This window comes from Macrobrachium rosenbergii, chromosome 56 (assembly GCF_040412425.1).
Source record: "Macrobrachium rosenbergii isolate ZJJX-2024 chromosome 56, ASM4041242v1, whole genome shotgun sequence".
NCBI lineage: Eukaryota > Metazoa > Arthropoda > Malacostraca > Decapoda > Palaemonidae > Macrobrachium > Macrobrachium rosenbergii.
Window position 1 is genome coordinate 21613492 of NC_089796.1, and position 26901 is coordinate 21640392.

At 36.0% G+C, this 26901-nt stretch overlaps 1 protein-coding gene across 11 annotated transcripts in view; it reads left to right on the plus strand.

The window, feature by feature from the left end:
- The window catches only part of LOC136836441 (cilia- and flagella-associated protein 418-like), a 192980-nt gene extending 166438 nt beyond the window's left edge, over positions 1–26542 (plus strand). For 2 of the 11 annotated variants that reach the window (XM_067100702.1, XM_067100703.1), the window contains 2 exons: positions 3351–3441; positions 19353–22338. In XM_067100702.1, coding sequence (XP_066956803.1) covers positions 3351–3436 — 86 coding nt within the window. In that variant the 3' untranslated portion in view covers positions 3437–3441; positions 19353–22338. Of the gene's footprint in view, positions 1–3350; positions 6048–19352; positions 22339–26393 lie in introns of those variants that run through there. The other 9 variants (XM_067100698.1, XM_067100695.1, XM_067100705.1 and 6 more) reach the window with 7 other exon arrangements.
- The last annotated feature ends 359 nt before the right edge of the window (positions 26543–26901 follow it).

Below are 26901 nucleotides of genomic sequence, written 5' to 3' on the forward strand. Positions count from 1 at the left end.
AGGAGTCCTTCTGGAGGACATGGAAGCTTCTGGGACTTGGTCCCTGGAAGAGAAGAAACTTCACATCAGTGTGAGGGAATTGAAGGCAATACAATTGGGCCTTCAAGCATTCGCATTAGCAACTTTCAGTAAGACAGTAGTAGTCCAACACCACCGCTCTGTCTTACAGCAAGAAGTGGGAGTCACTCCTTCTCCCTCTGTGAAGCAACAAATGACCTCCTTCTTTGGGCGCACAGGAATCAGACCAAGATCGTCACACGATTCATTCAGGGCAAGTTAAATGTTCTAGCAGGTGAGTTAAGTCGTCACAAACAGGTCCTACCTATGGAGTGGACTCTAGATCCACAGGTATGCAACGACCTGTGAAAACTGTGGGGAAAGCTGTCTATAGACCTGCTTGCAATGTCGAGGAATCGTTGCCTCCCGATGTTTTGCTCTCCAGCCCAGGACCCTCTGGCGTGGGCAATGGATGCCATGCTCCAGGATGGGTCAAACCTGGACCTGTATGCCTTCTCACCATTCAGCGTGGTAAGGGAAGTTTTAAACAAGTTTTGGACCCACCGAAATGTGACGACCTTAGTAGCACCATTGTTGCATCTGAGGTAGTGGTTCCCGGATCTTCTCGGACAACTAGTAGAGTTTCCGAGACTTCTTCCACAAAAACCAAGTCTTCTCAGACAGCCTCTTTTCAGATGCTTCCATCGAGGATTATCCACTCTTGCCCTGACAGATTCAAACTGTCAGAAACTCATTAGAGCGAAAGGCTTTTCAAGACCAGCTGCAGAGGCTATTGCGAAGTGTACATGTCAATTCCCTAGCAAGGTCTACGAAGATAAGTGGACAGTCCTCCGCAGCTGGTTTAGAAGACATAACATCTCATCTTCTCAGATGTCTAGAATGCAGATTGCAGACTTTCTGCTCTTTTTGAAATCCTCTAGAGGCCAGTCTTCCTCCACCATTAGAGGTTACAGGGCCATGCTGAGCTCTGTTTTTCATCACAGAGGTTTGGATCTCTCTTCAAACCAGGAACTTTCAGATTTTATTAAACCCTTCGACACATCCAAACAGAAGTCGGAGTCAGTTACGTGGAACCCAGATGTAGTCCTGAAATGGCCCTCTGGTCCTCACTTTGAGCCCCGTTGTTCAATGTCATTAAGGGATCATACTAGGAAGACCCTCTTCCTTGTGGCTTTAGCAACTGCTGATTGGGTCAGTGAGCTTTGTGCTATTGATAAGAGAATTGGGTTCTCGCAAGGAGATGCAGTCTGTTCATTTACCCTCGGTTTTCTGGACAAGAACAAGACACATTCCAAGCCCTGGCCACTTTCTTTTACCATTAAGAACTTAATGGAGATCCTGGGCCCAGAAGAGGAAGAAAGAGAGGTCTTTGCCCCATGAGAGCATTACGATACTACTACTTACATAGGACCGAGAGAATCAGAGGACCTGCTAGTAACCTATGGTGCTCTGTTAAAAATCCTTCCCGACCCCTTTCAATGAATGCCTTGTCATTCTTTTTAAGGTCCCTTACTATCGAAGTGCATTTCCAGATTCGAGAGGATGTTTTTCCGTTGGTTAAGGTTAAAGCTCACGAGATCAGGGTTGTCGCTACCTTGTTAGCTTTTAGACATAACTTGTCTCTCTCTTCTATTCTTCAATCGACATATTGGGGATGTAATTCGATTTTTGCAACTCTTTACCTATGGGAGGTGGAAACGGTATTTGAAAACTACAGTACCCTGGGTCCATTGTCAGTAGCTGGCATGGTTTGGGGGACGAAGCATAGGAAGCATTCCTTCTGTCTTTGTTCTCTTCACCTTGACATAGGGTGTTGAGTCTTATGAGACCCTGGAATATCATGTTCCTGGAGTACCTACCATTTTTTAGTGGATGGATGGTGATTTTTTATCATATTTAAGTTACAGCTTTGTCTGGTTATTTATTGTGGTACTGTGCCCAGAGCAAGGGCAACTACTGTATAGAAGCTTTACCAGCCATCAGAAAACTCCTTCGCTGCAAAGCTCCTAATTAAGTAGAGACACTCCACGGCTATACTGCCACACCACTACAGATTAAGATGAGCACTAACCAGAAGCAGTATGTATCTCTCTGCAGTAGCTCTATTACCAGATAAGGTTACAACAAGCATTTTATCAGTGCTAGCTACCTTTCTGTTTCAAATTTATTACCGTTACTGTATGTTTTGGAGTAGATTACGTCCATGTATCCCACTTCCTGTCAGTGTGGGATTCAGCTATGTAATTACTTGGTAAATTACTTATATGAAAATGTTATTTTCATAATAGAATTAAGTTTCATATATACTTACCAAGTAATTACAGAATGGGAGCCCTCCCTCCTCCCCTCACACAGACATAGGGCACAAACAAATTGAGCTCTTCAGCTGTGTTGTATTTATTCTTTCCCGAAAGTGGGCGGGACTAGTCACCTGTTCTAAAACAATAGAAGCGTTACTGCGAATTTCAGAATTTTAGCTGCCGCGCAAGTTGAAACTATTAGCCATGTAATTACTTGGTAAGTATATATGAAACTTAATTTTATTATGAAAATAACATTTTCATTCATATTGTGTTCTCACAGTTCATTTTATTACTAAGAAATGAAGTTTAACAGAAATAGTAAAATGAAAAGACAGATGGACCACGTAGCAGTCATCTCTAAGTTTTTTCTGGTAATGTTCATTGGTCCTGCCACTACATTGGCCAGCAATTAAGGTTACTGTAAAGCAGCAGTATGGGCACTTCAGATCTGAAATTTTCCCCCTGGATTTCTCATGTGCTCTTTTAGTGGTACAGTATATATATATATATATTAGTGTAATGCAGTGAGAAATGTTGCTTTGTTAGGAATCTTACATCGATAAGAAATGCTATATTTTTTATTCATGTAAACAGTATGTATTTCAGCATGCATGCAGTTATTCTTCTTAGAGTGATGTTGATTTGAGGCTTGTATTGCAGAGTCCCTTAATTTGGCTGATGTTTGCATGTGAAATTTCTTGGTTATGTGCAGTTTTGGATACCATGCAAAACTGATAAGAGATTCTAATTCATTGTTATGGAAAGTGTTTATTCTTTTATTCAGGTTGTCAAAAATGAAATGAATATACAAACTGTAAATAGATATATTTAATCTATGTTTATTTTTAGCAAACATAATCTTCAGACTTGTCCACAGACGTATTTTGCACAAGCGTTGACATATTTTACTGTGATAAAATGTATTTTACATTTCATGACAATTATGATAACTGGTGCTAATGCAGTGTCAGAAGCAAAAATGAATTTTTTAAAATTTGGTGGAACGGTGAAGAAGAATTTTTTTTCCAGTTCATAAAGTTGACGTTCAGAAGCTAAATTCCGTCCAAGATGACATTCCAGCATTGTCTGGGTGTGCTGTAACTCTGCCAGAATAGCATAGGTAATATGTATGGGTGTTTACATGTTTAAAGATATTTAAAGTTCTTACAGTAGATAGAATGACTACAGTATGGAGTGTCCGTAAGGAGACAAAGCATTACCGCGAGTTGTGTTCTCCACTTCATTTGTAGACATAAATAGCTTCATTTTTAGACATAAGTGTCTAATGAATGGTTAAATTTTACATTTGTATTTTTATCTGCATGGTAGAGTATGTTATGTTTTTCATGTACAGTAGATTGTTGATTTTAAGACTTTTGAAAGTATCAGTGAAGCTTTGTTGAAAATACTAATTTTTTTTTTTTTTCTTTTTATTCAATTTTTTCCTTCCTTTTTCATTTTACCAATGGCAGTAGTATTGTTTTCTGTATCAGTTAGTGTATGTTAGTCACTAACCGCCATGATTTTTTGCCCTTCACTTCTGTACTTTCCAGGGGAGTAAAATTTGTAGTTTTTATGAATTAATATTCTTGCCTATTTTTTACAGTTTTAGAAATAAAAACCATGTTAATAAGATAAGTAGAAATATTAAAAAGCATCTAGCTAATGGTCTTGGATAGGAAAGAAATGTGGTGGTGTCATAATCCAGCAAGAATTTGTTTCTTCCTCATTTTGGCCAAGTAGAAAATATGTATTCAATACTGTTTGTGGAGGAACAAGCTTTAAACTGTTATAGCACTGTAGAGTGAAATTATGGTAAATCACTGGTATGTAGAAGTGAGATAAGTGAGTAGTGAAGTGCTGTAAGAAATATTTTGCAATGAACAGTATTTAAAGATGCCATTTGAAGAATCAAGGGGCATTCTTTTTATTACTTAGCTCCATTATACACTGGGGTTATTGCCTGCACATAAGTTTTCATTTGATGGAAGCCTGCACAGTAGATCATTCAATAGAATATAGATAAGCGTGGGCACAAAATGAGGAAGAAAATAGCATTTTGAACTGTTACTCTACCCAAAATTATGATGGACCAGAGATTCTTATACTTTACTGTAATGTCACTGGTGAAGCCATGTTCATATCTACAAAATTTAAAGTGACTTAAGCTCTGCTCTCCATTTTATGGAGTGTTTGAAAGTCTTAACAGTGTAATAACTGTAAACTGCAGGGGATTTGCTACTTATTTCTAAGGAAGAATTATTTGCATTGTTCTGCTTGAAGAGAGGATTTTTTTTACAGTTTAAGAAGAAGAAAATGCTTTAATTTTGAAAGAAACAAGAAAGAATTTAGACTACTACTGATCTCTTCTCTTTCTATGCCCACATCACAAACCCTAGAAGACAGAAGGGCAGATACTGTGTCTGTCATTATTGATATGATTTATTGATGGGTGTAACTAATTGTTATTCTTTGTTATAATGAACAAATGAACAACAAATTTGATGACTTGTAGCTGTATTGAGAGTGAAAATTGCTTAAAGCATAATATGATGTCATTTGTAAAAATATGGTTATATTTAATAAGACTTGAAATACTGTAATTTGGTGTAATCTTGTATGACACAAGGCAGTTTGTATTTTCTCTCATTCTTTTGCAAAGGATAATATTGCATCTTAAAAAGGATGGAATCTAAAAAGAAATCCAAGTGTAGTATGATGGGACATAAACAAATTTTTTGTCATTTTCATTGTTATGGATTTAAAACAAAATTCTCCCTGTTTCCACATGAATTGTTTTGAGATTTTAACATTGTATTTGGGAATTTTGAAATAGTTTTACAGCTTGTTTGGAATGATTGAATCTTTGTATCACTGTGAATGGTTTTTTGTCAAAAATTCTCAGATTGTCATATAAAGAGAGATTTAGGCACTGATTGAATCTTGTTTAAAGATACTTTCTCATACATTTTTGGTTACTAATTAAAAAGAAACATAGTCCTCTCTGTATTTTAGGAGGAAGTTTCAGTGGAATTTTCATTATACATTGAAAGGGAAACTTTCTGCCAATATTGTTAGTTGTATGGCATGTCAAATTAAATGTGGGTCTACCTTTAATAATATTTATTTAGGATTTCTGATATCTTATCACCTTAAATAATTAACTGAATTAACAGAGATAAGAAGAGATTGAGACTTTTGCCCAGTAAATCTCAAATCAAATTCCCATAGCATTCAAGGCCAAATGATAAGCATTTGTGTTTTATATATATATATATATTTTTTTTTTTTTTTTTTTCTTCTTCATCATCACAACCCCATCAGTGTCCAGTATGCATGTCCCAAGTGTTCTCAGATTTACAGTCTTTTGTGTGTCAAACAGAGGGTAGTCTTTTTGTGCATTAAATCTTTACATAAGGTTTTTGTTTAGTGAGTAAAGTATATGGTGTACAACTGTGTTGTATGTTCGTCATTTATGCTTTAAAAAACGTAGTATTTAAAAGTATGAAAGTTTTTAAGATAATTAAATTCATGCAATTGCAAGCTAGCCAAAGCCCTAGGGTAAGGTATTTTAGACCCAGAGTGATACCAAATTCAAATTATGGTGTAAAGCATATCCCTGTGGCATCAACCATAAATCGTACTTCATTGTTTGCAGTCACTACCTCAACCAGTTCTACACCATTTGATAACAGTCAGACCCATAGATGGAGTAAGGTGAAGTAGCTCAGGTGCTTCAAGTGACCACTATCCAATTTTGAATTTTGATAGCATTGTTTGTTCACCTTTGTGTGGGGAGTTCACTATAGTTAGAGTTGAGAAAGGGGTTTTAGAGCACTTTGGACCTCAACTTTCCCCCTCTTTCTGAGACTAGAAGATTATCCCAAACACTTTTTCCCATACTTTAGCAAAAGTACACAGAATAAGTCTGGTACCCTCTTGTTTGGCTCCTGTATGACCTCCTGATCATTTACTTGTGGATGGGATTCAAATGTGACAGGACCTGCTGTATGATACCCCAGGTATCATGAGCATCTGCATGCACGTGACTGTGCAGCACCTTGAACGGTTTTTGGTTCTACCAGAGCCCCTGATGTGTATGTAGCTTCTACTAGTTTGGCATGGCTTTAGCCATTCACAAGGAGTTCTACAGGAGGGATGACTTCAGTTTGGAATGTACTCATTCCATTCATGAGTCTTCCTCAGCTTGTGGCTCAACAGTTGTTGCCTTCAGTGTTGACCATGGGGCACAACCCGGTGAGCATTCACCTGTGCTGGCTGGTGTGTTTTCCTGTCCTTCAGGAGGGGGTCCAATTCATTACCCTAGGGGATATTATAAGATCAGAGAGTCTGTCACTATCAGAACCCAGCAGGCCAAATTAGAGCGATACTTTTGTGAGGGCAATGAGTTCATTCATGATCTAGGAGAGGTAATCCAAGTGTCCTTTATGAACTCATTCATGCCATTTGGAGGTTATCCAGCAAGGCCCCAGGGGTGGCAGTTTCGTAAGAGGAGGCATTGCCAGTCATTGCATGGTATTCCAAAGTCTCAGCCAACAGCCTCTTACCAGCCTAAAGGTAACTGATTCAGTAAATGGTGGAGTGAGGAGGGCATTGATCTGGTTGAATTCACCATACCTTAAATTAGTAACTTCGTCTTACATCAATGCAGAAGGTTCCTGTTTCTGCCAGGAGGATATACAAAAGTACCTCTTGTAGATATTAGAACTTTGGCTCAATGTTGGTTCTACAGTGGATTTGAAGAAACTTATCTAGCACTTCAAAACGGAGGTTCCTTATTGGTCACTGAAACCTAATTGGGAGGCTTCTTTGCAGGACCTTACACTGGATGTGGTCTTACTGTGTGATTCATACACAGTCCAGAAAGGTCACACATGCTAGATGTAGGTTGCTGGCAGACCTGCAATTTGCAAGCAACTTACCAGCAAAGACCGGAATAACACTTAGCTGAAACCATTCCACATCAGTCTTCACAATTCCTTTATTGTCTTCCTTCCAGAGTGAAAAAGAGCACCTTTTGCTTTATTCAGTGAGGAGTATCAGGCTTTACCTATCGAGGACCTGGGACTTCAGGAAAGAAAGCAAGCCACTAGAATCTGGGCTCCTGGAGACAGTGGCAAGATATTTTGAGCGCCTGCAAAAATGTGATGGATAGTAAAGCATACAAAATCAGAGCTCTCTTTGCTGCTTTTGTCACTAAATAGACAGTAAGTGAATTTGTCTCTTATTAAATTTGCAAGTACCACAGGCTATCTTTACTACTGTTTATTGAGTCATTTCTCGCAATTGCTGGACTTAAATTTTTTGGAACTAGTAGTCGTAGTTGTGTGAGGCTTGTTTTACCCTCCTCATAGTTTATTTCAATGCAACATCAAGAGATTGAGACTTCTTGGCTATTTATGTTCTATGTCTTATGGACGTGACATACTTTCCAATATGAAAGACTCTTACCTGATACGAACACTGTGACAGGTATATGCAAACACTTTAATCTTGGCTACCAATGGTATTTGACCATCCTCCTATGAATTTGACAGGTATATGCAAACACTTTTGGGTATTTAGCATTTTGGTTTTCAATACCAACATAAATGAGCAATTCAAGAATAAACAGGGGATATATATATATATATATATATATATATATATATATATATATATATATATATATATATATATATATATATATATATATATATATATGTGTGTGTATGTATGTATGTATATGTGTATATATATATATATAGATATATATATATATATATATATATATATATATATATATATATATATATATATATATATATATACAGTAGAACCTTGGTTCTCGATGCTAATCCGTTCCAGAAGAAGTGTATGTATGTATGTAGATTCGATTTTGTCGAATTCTGAGTTAATTTCTCCCATAAGAAATAACTGAAAATGGATTAATCCATTCCTGACCACTAATCATTTTACCCCAACCTTGCCTTTTTATACAAAACTTTTACACAAATTACAATTAAATAGGTTCAGAGTTGAATAACTTACCGTATCAGAAGCACTTTTTACATTTTTAAATGCACACTGTATCAAAAAAGTTGGCCTATGACCAATGCGGCCGTATTACCGATGATATACCAAGAGCCATAGGCTAGGCTAAGTAGCCTTATAGGCACTACCAGAATGTACTGTAACAGGTACACATGAAAACTGTTGTTAATAATGATAACATTGAAAAACAAGCCATATTATCACATGAAATTAATAATACAGTATTTATAAACCGAATTACTGTATGTCTGTTATCATAAAATTAAGAAAAATTTCTGAAATTATGTCGGAACTCGGCAGCCTGTGGCAGATATAAACAAACCAGAGCGCCGGCCTGGTGGTGTATCGCGGTACTAATTACATAAACATTCTGAAGGCTGCCGAGTTCCGACGTAATTTCGGAAGTTTTTCTTAATTTTATGATAACAGACATACAGTAATTCGGTTTATAAATACTGTATTATTAATTTCATGTGATAATATGGCTTGTTTTTCAACAGCAGCAGCAGCAGCATGTGTGGGCTTTAAATGCTTTTAAATAAGCATGGGAAGAACGCCACCAACAACACCAACTAGCGGCAGCCGCCCGAAACTCTTTTTTCTACAAACATCATATGATTCATCGGGTCGGATTCCGGTTTGTTGTTTGAACTCTGACACAAAATTTACTCAACATTTCGTGTTGAAATCCGATTATTTCAAGTTCTAGTACAGTCGAGGACTAGGGGGTTCTACTATATATATATATATATATATATAGGGGTTCTACTGTATATATATATATATATATATATATATATATATATATATATATATATATATATATATATATATATATATATTGTCATGGTCACTTTTCTACGTGACCACCAGATTCATAAACTATAAATAAAAATGGGACTGGAATGGACTGATGGACTGCAACAACCCAAGGAGGAGGGAGCAAAAGAAAATACTCTAAGTTTCTTAAACCTAATTTATTAACCTAAATTATTTACATTAATTACATTGAGTCCGAGTTTTGGAAAGCACAGAGACATAAATGGTCATTATCATAAATTACCAAATAAATTCAAATACCTTCAACTAAACAATCAACAAAATAAACAAACATGTTACACAGTAGCAATAAACAAACCAATAACCATTTAAACATACACTTATTCATTACCAATAATCAATAATACAAGTCATACACTTGCTTGTCACAAATTACAATAACAATTACCAATAATAATATGAGCCATATACTTGCTCATCACAAATCACAATAACATGAGCCATACTCTGCTCCTCACTAATAAGTAATCAGGTAATTAACTCATCACAAAACAATACCATGAGCTATACTCTGCTCCTCACTAATAAATAAATCAGGTAATTAACAATCATACATCATAGTGAAATAAACAATGATTACCCAGAGCCATACACTGCTCCTCCAACATATCTAAATGAAATAAATATCATAAACAGGGTAATCATCCAGAACCCCAATCCACGATCCTCGAGGTCGACCATCGTACACTGCCGAGACATCACCAAAGACCACGACAGAGACGATGCGACAGCCACTTCGCTGCCCCAGAAGGATAATATCTCCTCAAAACTGGTAACCATGGTTTGGTCACCACCTCGACCTCGGGAGCTGGGTTGACGTCCTCCTTGACATCAGCAGTTGACCCACACCTGCCGTATCAAAAAGTGCTGCTGCTTGTTCTCGACTGCATCACGAGAACCTGTCGATCTGCCTTCCAAAACCTGACTAAGGAAGAAAAACAAAAAGAGACGAACGTAACCTCGCCTCCTCACACAAAACAGGAGTGCAGGTTAACAAACTAAACAAGGTTGTTTCAGTTTAACAACCGAAAAACCTAACAATATATATATATATATATATATATATATATATATATATATATATATATATATATATATATATATATATATATGTGTGTGTGTGTGTGTGTGTAATGATCAAACGGATGTACTCCACAGCCAACGTGGTAGACAGCAATGTATTCCAGACGAGACTTCATAAGGTCAGAGGCATTGGTCTGCCCTTAGCATTCAGAAAGAACCTGTGTGACAGGTACTAAGGACATGAATGCTGTCATGACAGACCACATTTGCCTCCTTTTTACCTTCAGGATGTTTGCCCAAAGATCCTCGGACTCTTTTTTTTCGGGGGGGGGAAGTGTTCTGTGGTGGCTGCTCAACAGTCATGTAGCTCACCCAGTTTTTGAGGACAGATGGCATCTCGCCTAAGGTGTACGGTTGCAAAAGAGGGGGTGTGTGTAGGACTGGTGGCCTCCTGCCAATCTCTTTTATACCCTCCTAAGGAACGATTAGCAAGCTGTCACGTGCTGGACAGGCATGCGTGCAGGTGTTCTAAATGACTATACTATCTATAATCTAGGTCTTTTTGGATTAACAGATGCAACTCGTACCCTCTCGCTAGCAAGGGGAGAGAGGGACGGACAGGAACAGACCTGTTGCTTATTTTCATCTTTATTGTCCCCAACAATATGAGTTCATCCAAGCCTATCTTTGAATCAATGACGTTACATTCCATTTATTCGAAAGCCCCAGAAGTCTGGCAGCTGAACATCACACATGTTCAACAGATCAGATTCATGGGTCTCCTCCCTTTGCTCTTACATGACCAGGAAAGAGCCCCCAGCTGAGGTGAACCACCAGTCAATTCAGAGATTTGCTCAGAATCCTCCCACCAAGAAGTAAGTCTCCCCCATGTAAAGACCAAGGGTTTGTATACATGTAGGAGCAAATTACAGATTTTTAGATAATTTGCATTTTTCCTAACTTACAAACCTGAGGTCTTTACATAAATGGCCTGCCTCTAGCCACCCGTCATTCTGCTTTCTGGGCCAAAAGGTAAAGTGAATGCGTACCAACTGGATGGCGGGGATTCCTCACCTACCATCAGTAGCCAACTACCAATATCCACCTTGTTTTTAGTTAAATGGCTTGCACTGAAAGTAAATCCCATATGTAAAGACCTCAGGTTTGTATGTTAGGAAAAATACAAATTACTTAAAAATTTTTATTTTCATCATGAAAACCCATTACTGTAATCATTTAGTGCCCTCCTTTAAGTCACACAAACCTTGCTGCCTCACATATAGTATACATGGGAAGTAAAGGTGATTGAGACATATCTAAGGATCCAGATAATGCATTTGTATTGAAAGAACCTTCTGTCTGGCAGAAAAGACTATTCTGAGAATGTTCAGAACATGAGTATTAGGTATTTATATGACTGATTAGCTTCTTTTTTGTTATAGAAGCAGTGTATAGTGTTTGTGATTATCCGTCCACTTAGTCTTTCACAGTTATCTGTATAGTTATGTCATATCCGTCCACTTAGTCTTTCACGGTTATCTTTCTAGCCATGTCATACCCACCCACTTAGTCTTTGATGGTTATCGTTCTAGTAATATTTTCAGAGATTATCAGTCCAATTTAGTCCTTTATATAAATATGTATTAGTACGTGTATGAGGTCATGTACTTCTTTGCATTGTAAGTGTATATGTCCTTATTTATGGATGGTGATTAACATTTAGTGAATATTACAGGTTGCCCATTTTGCTTACCAAGCCCATGTTTTATTGTTTTTTTTATTATTCATTTTATTTTTCTTCCAGTACAGCCTTAACTTTTTGTGCTGTGGGGAAATATCATTAATATGTCAAATTGTTTAAGAAGCAAAATGTATGGCATAATACCAGTATTATATTTCAGTCATTGCAAGTGCAGACTTGTATCAAGTGACTTGTTAAACATGAAATGCTCTGAGATTTGAATGTCTCAAAGAATTAGGGTGAAAAATACTAGTTTTTTTATTAACAATATGTGGTAATTATGTACTCAGTCATTTTTGTAACTCCGTATTTTTCACCAACAAACTCTTGATTTCTTTCTTCACATTCTGGTTTCCCTTGTTGTTGGTACTGTAGTTGGTTTTAATTAAGGAATGTTGACTAATTTGAAGTCAAGCAGCTCTTTAACACTGTGGATTGCAAGTGGTAGCTCAGGCTGTCCTGATTTTGAAATGTCATCCATAAAGGTTTTTTGTTCATTACAGAACATATGAGTTCCTCTTTAAAACTCAGTTTCTACCATTTATATGAAAGTTAGTTAAGAAATGATTACCTCTGAACTCTTTTAGGTTCTTTCAGGCTGGGAAAAGAAAGGGGAAAGAGTACATTTAAATAAATAATAAAAAAAGGGGGATTAGAAAAAAACAACATATATTTTACTTATCAATTTAATTTTGAAAAGAATGATATTATTTTGTTATTACCTTCTGCTAGAATATCCTTTATTGATATATTTTGTAAATAAAATGCCATCTGGGCAATCAAGATTTTGAAAATTAGTGAATAGAAAACAAATTTAAATAGGGAACATATATTACTTTAGAAAAGTTTTGTAAGGGAAAACAGGCATTTTGTGATTAATATTCACTTACAGATAAAAAGTTGTTTGATTATTAGTTGACTTATTATTGGATTAAAGTTTATTGATGATGAACAGTAGGGCGCAAAAAGCTTTCAAATCAAGTGCAGAAAGAAGACGCATAAAATATGAGCTTCCCAGGATAGTGGAACAGTAATGTTTGTTACGATTGGTAATATTCTCGGAGAAAAATAATTTTTCTGAAGTGCTGTGTGATACATAACACATAAATATAGATATTGCACCTAAGTTCCTGCTAGGAGATTTAGCCAGTCTTAAAACAGGATTCTTCCAAAGGCAGATTACTCAATTTTTACGACAATTATACTGTCAGTAACTAATCCATGTTGCTAATTCATTAAAAATTTGTTGTGGTATATTGTGAATGAGTAATAGAGCATATACAGTACTGTACTGAAAACATATTTGGTTTTTTCCAAGTTGAGAATAATAAAGGTTCAAGAAGAATGTTAGTTGGAAAAAAAATCTTAAGTAGAATTCCTTGTATGTAGTGATGAGACAGTATAGGTTTGAAGTACTGTATTGCATTAATAGTGATTACCTATACAAATATAAATGCCAGTTATGCTCATATATTATGATACATTCATCACATTCTATGACTTTTGTGTAATTTCCCCCAAGTTGGAGCAGATATGATGAAAGTTGGGTTTAGTCTTTTTATAAATATTCCATCCCATATGTGTTGTTTAGCACTTCATTGCCCCTCTTGTTACCATTCATATTTGACATTAAGAAAAATTAAAATTATTTATTTTACAGTAAAACCTGTTCTACAAAACTATTAATCATAATTGGCCTTATTCTCTTCAAACAGTTCCTTGTTTCACCAAGTTGATTCATCTCGAAAGTAAAAATTCCTAAATCCTACTATTGTATTCATGAACAGCTCATGCTCCACTATCCCGGAAGGTTGATTTATCATTCTTCCTTACTAACCTCCAAACCAAAACATTATGCAGAGGTCATGGGGACAGTCAGTTTTAAAAATATCACAGGCTCAGTTGACCTCCATGAAGGAAGTGTCATCCTGGGATGCATGCAAAACTTCTGCAGTGTCATCATCTGATTCTTCAACAAGTAAAACAGTCTTTGGATAAATCAAATCCACCTCTTTTAGCAATCCAAGGATTACCAGGTGATTGAGAATCGGTACCAAGTTCCAAAGGGCCAGGCGTTGGAGACTTACAGATGATGCACTAGTAAAAGGGTAAACAGGTAATGGAAGATGAGCTGAAGGGCAGGAATGAGAATTATCACTTGAAGGCACAGCTGGAGAGGCTAAAGTTGATGCACAGTCATGAATGTTAAAGATAGATCAGGTGTTGGGATGAGAAACCTCTGAAGGATGAAGAAACGACATAGAAGTAACTGGAATCACAGTGATATGAATGAGAATAGTGAGTAGACTGCATAAAAGGAGAGCACTCAGGGGAGCCTCACTTAATCAAGTTACTTGTAGAGCAGCAACATGAGCCATAGCTGCATTTGGGTAATTGAGAGGAATTGTGTTTTTGGTCCTTTTCAGCAAAAGACATTCCAGTGGCCCTGTGCTTGGAAGCATTTTCAGTGGCCTTGTCTTAGGAGGTAGTTTCAGCCATGACATTGGCCATGTGTTTGAGACCTGTTAAAAAACAGACCATTCCATTAACCCTTTGTTTGGAGGCCTTTTCAGCAACAGGCCATGACATCGGCCTTTTGTTTGGAGGCTTTTTCAACAACAAGCCATTCCAGTGGCTTCATACTTGGAGACCTTTTCAGCAACACGTTCTGTCATTGGCACTGTGTTTTGTGGTCTTTTTAACATCATATATATGGAGGCCTGTTCAGCGACAGACCCTTCCAGTAACCTTGGTTTTGGAGGCCTTTTCAACAACATGCCATGAGATTAGCCTTTTGTTTTGAAGCCTTTTCAACAACAAGCCATTCCAATGGCTGCATGTTAGGAAGTCTTTAGAGTAACAGGCCATGACATTGGCCACATGTTTGGAGACCTGGTTAGCAACAGACCATTCCAGTAATCTTGTGTTCAGAGGCCTCCTCAACAGCAGACTACTATAACATTCGCCTCATGTTTGGAGGTGTTTTTAGCAATAGTCTATACCTGTGTCCTTGTATTTGGAAGTTTTTAAATCAACAAGCCATTACATAGGCCTTATTTTTGGAGACCTGTTCAGCAACAGTCCCTTCAAGTAACGTGTTTTGCAGCTTTTTCAGCAACTGACCAGACGTTGACTTCATGTTTGGAGGCATTTTCAGTTTCGCCATTTCATTGGCTTCGTGTTTTGGGGTCTTTTGAGCAACAAGCCAGTGACCTTTTGTTTTTTTTTTTTTTTTTTTTTTTTTTTTTTTTTTTTTTTTTTGCAACAGGCCATTCCTTTGGCCTTGTTTTGAGGTCATTTCAGGAACTAGCCATTCTGATTGCCATGGGTCTGAAGGCATTTTTTACAAAAAAAAAAAAAAATTAATATAAACAATTTTTGGAGTCATTTTTAACAGTGACAGTCTAAGCTCCAAATGCTTAAAGACATTTTCAACAGTAAGCTGTCTCATTGACCATGTATTGGGACACCTTTTTGTCAACAGCATTTCATTGACTATATGTTTGGAGGCATTTTGTAACAAAAGAGCTTTCCATTGGTGATATGTTTGGAGGTCTTTCCAGTAATAGGCTGTTCACTGCCATTGTGTTCAGAGGTGTTATCAGCAACAGTCCATGACATTGGCTGTGTCTAAAGTAATTTTCAACAAAAACACCATTCAATTTACTCTTGTTTTGGGAGTATTTTTAATGATCTTAGTGTCTAAAAGTTTAGAGGCATTTTCAAGAGCAGGTTGTCTCTTTAACCATGTGTTGAGCAGCATTTGTTGACCATATGTGTGGTGGCATTTTTCAACAACAGGCCATTCCAGTGCCTTTGTTCTTGTAGTCTTTTTAGCGACAGGCCAGTCAGCACCATTGTGTCAGGAGATCTTTTTAGCAGCAGGCCATTCCATTGGACTTATGTTTGGAGGTTTTTTCAGCAACAGACCATTCAGTGGCCTGTGTTTTAAGGTGTTTTCATCAACAATCCATTCCATTGGACATATACAGTAATACCTCAATCTCACACATCAGCTCTTCATTGGAACCTAACTAATAGCATATGCGATTTTTTCACAGACATGCAACATTTCCAAAATCCTCGAGAAACCCTGCAGAAGTGGTTTTGTTTAATTTTTTATGTAATATACAAATTTTCATGCTTTTATGTGTAAAATTGGTATGAAAAATTTGTATTTTCATTTTTTATATAAATACTGTATGATACTAAAACTACAAAGCAGCATTCGATGTGAACATTCTCTCTCTCTCTCTCTCTCTCTCTCTCTCTCTCTCTGAAATAAGAAAGAGATTTTTTATGCATATGTAACATATGATTGTTTTGTGTTTTGTAGTTTTATAGATAAACATGATGTTACTTTGTTATTAATTTTTTTTATATATTTTCCATGCTATAATAACAACATTTATGCATTTCTATAGTAAATTATGTAAAATTTTGAAAGAATAAATATCGATTCCCAGTCTTCTCCTAAGCTTCGGAGTGAGAGGGTGTGTAACCTAATTGCCAATTCTTGACATATTGACTGCGAAGGGTAGAAAATATTGCCCATTCAGTGGTCAAACATGTTCACTCATTATCAGATAAAATATGTTACTGTGTTCTCTGTCTCCGTAATAATTCAGGAATAATTTCAAGAGATATTTAATGTAAGGGCAACCCCCATCTCTCTCTCTCTCTCAGTACTGTAATGAAATATGAATTACAGTACTGTATGGTATTAAGCTTTTAAATGAAATTAAAGTGCTTCGGAGCATGATTTTGTCATATTTAGGGTTTAAACTCTAGAAATAAGCATATACTGTATGTATTAGCATTTTTAGTGACCGTACCAAATGCCTCACATAAGTTTGAGGTATTACTGTACTTGACGTCTCCAATAATAGGTCATTCCATTTGCCTTATATATTTATTGAGTTTTTACTTGCTTGTGTGATGCATATGGGTTATTCTATATGCTTACATTTTTTATGGGCAGCTTGAGCATCCAACTATTTATTCCATAATTGATTTTTATGGCTTATGTAATTAATGTGCTTTTCTTGTAATATTTTGCAAATCTAAAATAGTATTTTTAATTCTTAGTCCAGATGGTCCCCCCTTTGGTTAAAAAAGGATTTATTGATGAGTCTAGAGCCAAAAGTACAGTATACAAACTCAAAGCTAGGCCCAAAATCTTTCTCTGATATGAAAGTGTTCTTGGATATGTGCCCTTCTGGTCATTCCCAATCCCAGAAATAGTCCATTATGGTTATGAAGTTTGTACTTAATAATTCTAGGTGAGCCTTGAAACTGTGATTGCCGGCATGGCCTTCTATATACTGTATAAGAAAATGGTATATTACAGTGCCTGAAATGTACCAGTTTCATACATATAGGAATCTTTAAGGGTGACTCCTCATGTTGTTAGGACCATTTTGTGTCTTGTTCAGTATCAGCTACTCTTATTGTTACCATGTACTGCTTAGATAAATTGTGCTTAAATATTTCATATGACTTTTTTAAGTTTCTTTGTGTTTAGGACTTAGCAATTCAGAATCCTTTTCCTACTCAGTTTCCTTTTTATGTTTCATATTGGATATGCTGTAAGCTCAAATTTCATGCTGGTAAGGGTCATATGTTTTATAAATTATGAAACCAAACCTAGCAGTCACCATCTTACATGCTGTTCTGTCATATATAAACATGTGAAGCTGTATTGAAAAAACCAAAGAATGTAAATGAAAATAAAGTGTGGTATTCTTTAATAGTGATAATTGTATAGTCAGTCAGTTCTGCTTGTAGTAGTATTACAACATTCCATCAGTGTTTATTTTATCTTCTTACTGAAATGTATGTAGAAGAATTAATGAATAATGCTTAACAACTAGTTATGCAGTGTTATCAAATGCAACCAAAAAATCACTGTGGTATCAAAACCAGTATTGTTTGTGAAAGGCAGAGTATATATCTCTGTTTTCTTTATGGCAATCATATCACACAATGTACAAGGTGTGATTGCTATTGAGGTACAGTTATTTTATGAGTTATTAGATGATGTGAATGATTATGTAATACCATAACGTTGACCTTTTTTCTTACAAAGCCAAAATAACAAGGGAGATAGTGAACCTTTGTGTGTCCTGTGTTACACTTGCAATTGTAATCTAAAGATGTTACTTTTCACTGGATTTACCTATGTGCTTAATTTCCAGCACTGTTTTTAATCATTAAGCACAATTGACTTAAGATACCTTTGGGGTTGACATGTAATTTTTATATATGTGTTCATTTTTAGCTACATTGAGAATATTTTCAGATGCCTTGGTAGTAGGGCATCAAATGTATGGTAATATTCTTTTACAAACTCCTCCAGCCAAAACAGTTATGCATCACTTTAAAGATAATGAAATTCATACAGTCAGCTATAGGAGGTAATATGAGTGTTGCATTATCGATATGCAAAACTGGCTCCCTAGATTCATTTATTAATATCAAGCTTGAATTACTTATGCAGTTTACGTCAGTGCAAAGTTTTCCACCTTAAATACTGTTTATCACAAGCTCATCAGAATTGTATGCAACACCATTTTGAATCAGTTGCTTGTTATGCAGAAAGAATTAGTGACCACAACTGGTTGTTTGATTTGAAATTCTTGGTATAGGTGAGGTGTAGGGTGCATTTTTTGTTCAACAATTTAGATTGCTGACAATTATTCCATTGGATGTTACTGCCCAATGTATTTTTAGCACATTGACTACATATACTACAACTAGCTTAGAAATTTGACTTAATGCATCTGGCATTGTTTTATGTTGCTGCATGATTTATTATATGTACATTAATATTTGGTTATGTAGATGTGGTGAGCTAAAAATAAATGGTTAAGTTTAGTTTGTTACACTTTCTATCCTGAGTAACATTTCTTGAAGAAAATTCCTTGTTTTTGCATCTTGAAGATACAAAGGAATGCAGTATTGTGTACATCATAATAATAATAATAATAATACATATATTGTGTACATTTGTATAACCTTGGATGTACTCTTCACTGTTGATGTGTGAACTTGGTAAACATTCATGTACACCTTGAACTAGTTTTTCTTAAGATAATTTAGTTTAAGAATGACTTCATTGGAATCAGTGGAGTATTGGTAATGTATTACAATGGACTACTCGTAAACATCCATTTTAATACATTATAAGTTTCATCAGTGTGTTTTCAAAATTTTCATTTTATTAACTAGACTGAAAAACTGTGGAAGCTTGAAAATGTTTACTTGTACAAATACCACTGTTTTAAAGTTCTTTCAAATGACATTCACAGTAAAATTTCATATTTTCTCTCCTGTGTTCAATCCTAATCATGCTATTACATCCTTTTCAGCAGCTGGTGGGACCGGGTAGTTGGGAGTTACTGCTACACAACAGATGTAGGATACCACTCTCAATACTGTTTGACAAAGAGCTTTGACACTTGATCATTCAGCTTTTTTGGGAAGAGCAATGAGATCTAGGTTCATCATATTAAAGTAATGCCTACAACAACCATACAATAGATCTGTAAAACAAATTTTCAGTTTACTGTCACATGACCCCTATTCCGACTCATTCAGCATAAGTAGAGCATTTCAGATCATAAGTGTTATCGTATAGCCTAAACGATCTGAAACGTACTAATCTAATTGTAGCCTAAGTCTTATACTACGACACCCAGGTTACTTCACTCATATGCTATTCCAAATTGCAATTAAATCACTGCATTGCATTGTGCATATTAATCTAAGACATAAAACAATATAAACTGACTTATAATAGTGCATTTAATAGTCTTAGCTTGAATTAGAATCAGATTGACATGAGCACAATCTCTACTTTGTAACCCTCATCCAAAGTACACCTCAAGAAATTCTCATTACATTTAGATTTGCATATCTCCTAAAGGAATTTCCCTAAATAAACTTTTAAGATGAAAAGGAATACTTAAGTGGACTTTGAGGCACTGACTACTATGGCTGCATTCCCTTTTCTTGAGTCCCTATTATTTAGAACTACATTGCACCAAGGCTGTGACGAGACTGGCTTCATGTTTGCCTTTGGCTAACACCAAAAGTTCGACTAACCACGGGACAAACAACCGATGCCAGTAGTTAAGCACTATTACACGTATACATACAATTAAATACACGAAACAACCAAAACAACACTTTTCATTACTAAATACAAACACAACAAAACATAATATCCTTCTTCTACATAATACGCATTTCCACTTTACATAAATTTAAAAAGAATACATAAAACCGTACCACAACTTGCAGAAAAGTACAATCTCTCTTGTCGAAGTTTCGACAACCCCTGCTGAAACCGGAGGGTGTCTGGACCATTGTAATATGTATCATATATAACCTCTTAAATTCATCAAATGTCACTTTTTTCCAGAGCAACTCTTCAAGTGCACTTCCTTAGATGTTTTAACATGTCTCCAAAATTGGGATTCAAGCTGTGATTTTGAAAGTTTCATTTCCTTTACTGGTGTGCATGTTTATAGTAGACCACAGTTGAAACTTTAAATCACACAGTACAGTACAGGTAGTTGTAATTCACGCTTAGGCAGTGGCTCTTAGTAAATGCATTTCTGGGTGCCTGTTCATGATTTGTAGCCATAGAAAAAATGTAAACTACCCAGCATAGTCAAAAAGCATGTTTGTAGCAATTCTGATGTTTTCCTTTTCTCCTTTTCTCACCTCACTGCTGTTCACTTAAGAAAAATCACAAATGACCATCAAAACCTTTATTTCATTTTGAAGTAGGTAGAAGGAATGTACTCAGACTTTTCACTCTGGCAGGTTTGTAGGGAAATTTATAAAAACTTTGAAGATGGCCTCATTTGGTGGTAAAGGCTAATTCTAAATATTGTTGCACTACATGTCACCTGTTCTTTCAGAGGTTTATGTACCTCATTGAGGTAAATCATACCAAACCCCTCTTTTTATTCAGCTCTGTTGTGTGCATGCCCTAAATTCAGTCATTCCATGATTCATAGATATTGCAACCTTCCTATGCTTCTCAAGAAATGAGAATAGGTTGGGCCATGGAAACCCAACAGTCAAAGGTGTATGTTGCTTCTTGAATGATGGTTGTATGTTAGGTTCAGCTGGGTCTGGTTTCTATATCAATAATTTTCAGGTATGCAGTATGGTTTGTTGTGGGTATTACCTCCAGGAATTGGATCTAGACCCAGTTAATTTTCCCTCCGAGATGCTGCTTGATATTTGTGCCAAAAATCAACTATTTCTTGATACTCAGAGTAACATTTTTGTCCGAAAACAAAAGTGTTTTTAGAAACACATTGCAGTATACCTTTTTGAGACAGTAGTGAACTGCTACTATGTCACCTGAATGTGATAATGAGGCCTTCTGGAATAGATTGTAAGCAATAGATCAACTACAGTGACTCCAAAAACCTCACAAGTATAACAGATAGCACATCATTGCATGGCCTTCTTTATGTAGGCAGCAAAGAATTAGATTTCCATTAGTTGTCCATTGATTTATTGAGTTGAATGGAGAGGGACAGATCTTTGCATCCAAGTTAAACTTGCTCTACCATTTTTCAATCTTGCTCAAATAGGAAAATGTGAATATATATCTCAGTATCCAAGATTATTAATTGTTCATTTGTGCTTTCTCAACTGCAGATAAAATTAGAAAGCATAATGAAAAATTTACAGTCCATTTTTGAAATGGGTTAGTTTTAAGAACCAGACAAATGAGTTACTTGTCATTTCCATCAAAATGTCATTTGAAGTATTGAAATGTTATATTTTTTCATCAGATTTCTTATAATTATGTATTCATTCAGATGAACCAATTTTGGCCAACCTTTTTTACAATCATTCTCCTACCAACCTTCAGCTACCGTCATAAATGAAAAGAATGTAAATAATGTAAAGTTTCTTGGTACAGTATTTACATTTTCATATTGAGATATGCTTTGGGTATATCAAATGATATTCAAGTTCCTGTTCTTCTTTTATACTAGTAATAACTGATACATGTACTCATTATGGGTAGCATGACTTCATTTTAACAAATGTATACAGGTAGTTTGATCGGACTATACATCTGGGAGCATTTGTTCACAGAACTGCAGATTTACCTAATAAAAAACAGGAAAATTGATAATTTAAGTAAAAATAATCAACAAATCCATCAGGCTGTAAAATGTCATTGTGGGTATATTGATTTGAACTTCAAGGAGCGTATAGTGAATTGTATAGTAACTGAATGAAAAATCGTCCATTTTAGTTTAGAAACTACCTGTATAAAGGGTAAGAGTTTATTGACTGAAATACACCCATCTAAGAAGCAAACTAGTTGTTTTGTTACTACCTGAAATGTAATGAAAAAGCATAGTTCGTCTGTATTGCATCAAAGACACATCAAAAAGTGAATGTTCCTATGGAAAGTATTCATGAGAAACCAGTTTTATATTGTCTGTTATGTTCTGAAGTGTTTTCGTTGCACTCTACTAAAAGCTTGATATTTTTCTGTCTTGTGAAAGTGAGTTTTGAAAACTGAAGTTTCATGCAACTAGCCCACATCTGTGTCTTCCATGTCCCCAGACTCTACAAACTTTGTCCTTCAATCAGGAGAAAGCCTGACCACTCCACACCTGCTACCTAGATCCACAGATAACAACCATCCATTTTTTTTTAAGTCGTGACATAGAAATAAAGGGATTGGAGGCAGTTACACTGTACTATATATGATTGATGGATTTCATAGAAAAGAAAAGTTTTATATTACAAAATTTAGTTTTATTCATCACAACCCCATCAGTCATGATTAGCCCAAATTGCATTTTAGGTGTGAGACCAAGGTTCTGTGCATCCAAGTTATTTGCAAGTGTAATAAGTATCCAGGAGAGCACGTGGGTGCTGTGTAAGTCAGAAACCAAGGCTTGGTCAACTTTCAGGGTTACTTAGAGAAGTGAAAAACCCAGAGGGTAAAACAGAAAGTTGTTAGTAAGTTCCACAGAAAGTGTAGACATCATACCAACCCAGCGAGTAGAAGGCTTGAATGGATGGCATCATTCTTAGCCTTTTGTTAGGGGTGAACCATTGTCTGGAGGAAGAAGCCATACCACTGAGATTAAACTTTGCTGCCTAGGTAGCCACCAACATCAACTACTTCAAGAGCTCCTTGGTGAAACTCCAGAAGCTAGAATGGATCCATCAGATCTGAGGCGAGGCCCTAAGGTCTTTGATGTCTAAGGAAGACAGCTGGTCAGAGGAGGACTTCGGTGTTGCGTCCTGCTTCTTCAGAACAACATCTGCCAGCAAGTAAACTATCATAAGTATATGTAAGACAGAGCTATAGCTGAGTGACAGCACTATCCTCATGGCTTTTGTGACCACCTCCAACAACTTAGCTCCCTCTCTCATTGTGAAGCTAATGGGACCCAAGACCCAATCATACCAGCTTGTTATATCCAAGAACCCCCAAAGAAAACTGTAGTATCAACTTCTAAGGGCATGACCATGACTGCAGAAGGCATGAAGTAAATGGGAGCCTTTTTTATGATTCTTTTCTAGCTGGGGATGACTAATGTACCTATTAGCAATGACTCTAAATGTGGCAGAAGTGGCAAAATCTGTGGTCGGACAGCAGGAACAAGTGCAGAGCAGCCTTTGGCCTATCATATCCTGTAGCTATTCCTTGTCCCTCCATCCTCAGCTTCATATCTGCTGTGATATATGAGGCAGCACTGGTCATTGGTAGGCCAAAAACATGACTTGATTGGTAATTATTTTTTTTTTTTTTTTTTTGTCAACTAGATTTGAAATCCGAAAAAACAAGGTTTTTTAAGTTTTTTTTTATTTTAGCCTAAAATCCAAATTTTTTTTTTTTTTTAATTTTTTTTTTTTTTTCACATTCTGTTGCTCCATAAACTACAAAAAATGGCTAACTAGGCTTATATTATGCCTAGAGCTTGTGTAACAAGGCAGTTTAACACTGGAAAGAAAAATTTATTAGTATGAAAAATAAAAATTAGGGAAGAAAGAAAAACTACTGGTATTTCAACCATCACCCACTTGAGATTATGAGTGTTTTGAGTAGTAACTTCATTTGTATCATTAGAATTCCAATATTTCACATTTGAACTTTGGAATTTTCAATTATCAAACAAATTTTACTGTTGTTTTTCAATCACATCTTGAAACCATGAGGTACTGGGGTCAATTATTTCATTTTCAATGCATTTGAACAGGAAGAGAGGTATGGAAACTGTATGATTGGCAACAGTTCCTTAAAAGTACAGTATATATGATACAAGACACATACAGTACATGTTCAGTGTCAAACATGTTCAACTGAAACTTGTATCATATATATATATCGGATTTAGAGATATGAAAACTGTATGATTGGCAACCGTTCCTTACAAGTATGTATGGTACAACCTGTGTTCAGTATTCAAACATGTTCAACTGAAACTTTCGCATCATACTCATATCAATAAGCTCTGTTCCAGAACCAAAATAAGTGCGCATAGCATGGCAGTGGGCAGTCGTGCTTGGAGGGTGGGTGGAAGATTACTGTGCTCATTATAAGAGGTGATGTGTGATATGGTGAAAGATATCACAATCCTATTGATAAAATGGTGAAAGATATCACAATCCTAGTGATATTCTGTGTACATTTACTGAAAATGTGGGCTTTACTCATGGTTTTGATTTTGTGGTAGATGAATATGTAAGGCATGATATATGTGAAAATGAAAAAATAGGACAGTGATCAGTGTTTACTTGGCAGTGACAATTGACTTTAAACTTTACTATCTTTTTATTTGTTTTCATTACTAATGTCTGTAAATATTATGATGAAAGTTTTTTCCTGATAAGTGAACAGAAGAACTAGCCTGTATGTGCATGGCTGCTGCATGCCATATTTCTGGTGGTGTTACAAGGGTTTCCTCTGATGGAAACTAACAAATCATAGCCTACGGCCTACGATAGGCTACCAGTAAGCTACGGTAGCCTAGGTAGGTAGCCAAATGTTTTTACCCCGAGAATGACAATAGAAGAATGCAATAGTTATTGTCTGTGTGATGTTTTGTTAGGGTTGGTTGCAGCTTAGTGTAACTGCTCAGGCTATACTTAGCCAATCCCTCAAAATAAAATTGTTCTACCTCAATACATATACAGCACAGCAATAAAAAAAGAGAAAAATCATATTAAAATAGATAGCAAAAAGAAATCCTTATTTCCATGATTCCGCTAATTCCTCTAAGCTAGAAGGAAGGTGTGAGTCTTAAATAACATCATAAGTCTTTAGTAACTAAAAGTAAGGTATTTAAGATCTCAAGCTGTGGTTATTATAGTGACTTGGCTTCTGGTATCAAAAGTGAATTCATTCTTTTTCACCTCGGCAACAAGTTAAATACTGTAATACATATCTAGTGTTAAACTGAAGTGAACAACTGCAATGTGGACTGAGAAGCTTAACAATGCTTAAAATAAATGGTAATTAGCAATTCATCTATCAATCTCACTGAAAGAGCAGACCTTTAGAGGTGGAATCTTTGAATCTGTCAAAGTACCTTGTAATACCAAGGGCCTGGACAGGACAGAGGCTCGGGTCCCATAATTGGCAATGCTGACCTTGTGATTCCACCTGACTTGCCATCTTTCACAAACCGCCAGTTAATCATGTACAGTACGTACCTGTGGGACATAGCATTTGGAAGCAAACCTCCGTCAAAAGATTAGTACTATTAGTTTTATAAGCATACATCATCTTCAGAAAGCCAGGACATTCCTGAGACAATAGACTAGGCTGCTTGTACATCCAGCAAATGAAGGGCTAAGCAAGTATGGGTGGAGGGAGTTCAACATACGTCAATGATTTTTGGGAAATACCAAAAGGATTTTAAGTGATTGGCACCTTAAATGGTAGTGTCCAGGAACAAGGTGTAGGTGTGAAACAGCTGTTACAGGCAGGTAGAACTACAGTATCTGTAAGTGTGATAATGTAGATAATTGGAGGACTGTATGAATAAAAAAAAGAGATCAAAATAGCATAAAAATAAAAATAGTAATGGGTCAAGATTAAAATTTTTCCACTACAAACCCATTACTTTAGCTGTTGCAGCTGGGTTAGAGTAGAATAAAGAATGATTCGGTTAGCTGTCAGAGATTCAAGGGACCTTAGGCACCAGCCTACCTGAGACACCTGATCACCTTTTTCTTGTCTAAGTGGATTGATGTTCCTTTGATTTTGGTTTCCAAGGCATGGTGTTTTATGAGTGACTGTCAACCTACAATTGGAACGAGTGACTTTGTTGTATGTTTCATGGTTTAAGATCTGCAACATAAAACATTTTAACTGAAAAAATTTAAAATAATCTTATTGCCCTTTGCAGACAAAATCGTAGTGTTCAGCTAAGATGCTTTGAAGGATCACTTCACCATCAGTGAATTAATATTTTCCTGGGGTTCGCTCGAGAGCAATACCAATTTTGTTGATTTACCAAACTATAAATAGCCAATTGTGGTTTGTACAAAGTTTTTCAGTTCCTTGTATTGTTAAATCTGTACTACAAAAAAATAAATATGTAGTGATTTAATTTTTTCATTACCCTTTTAATTTTTTATATGCTTTTCTGCTGTTTTCAGCATGTTAAGCAAATTTTATTCAGGTTAATTACATAAATGCACTTCTTGTGTTAATAAAACTGGCCTGTTACTGATCCTATTCTCACCATTTCTCTGCAAGATCTTCAAATAAACATTACATATGTGTGCTTCTTGAGAAGAAAATGAAACAGGAAGCTGAAACTGACCCTCTGATTTGTGGCACCATAAAGACGTGTGATTTTGGTGTTGTGTTAAGGGATTTGATTAGGACTGAAGTCGGCTTATTTACATTGT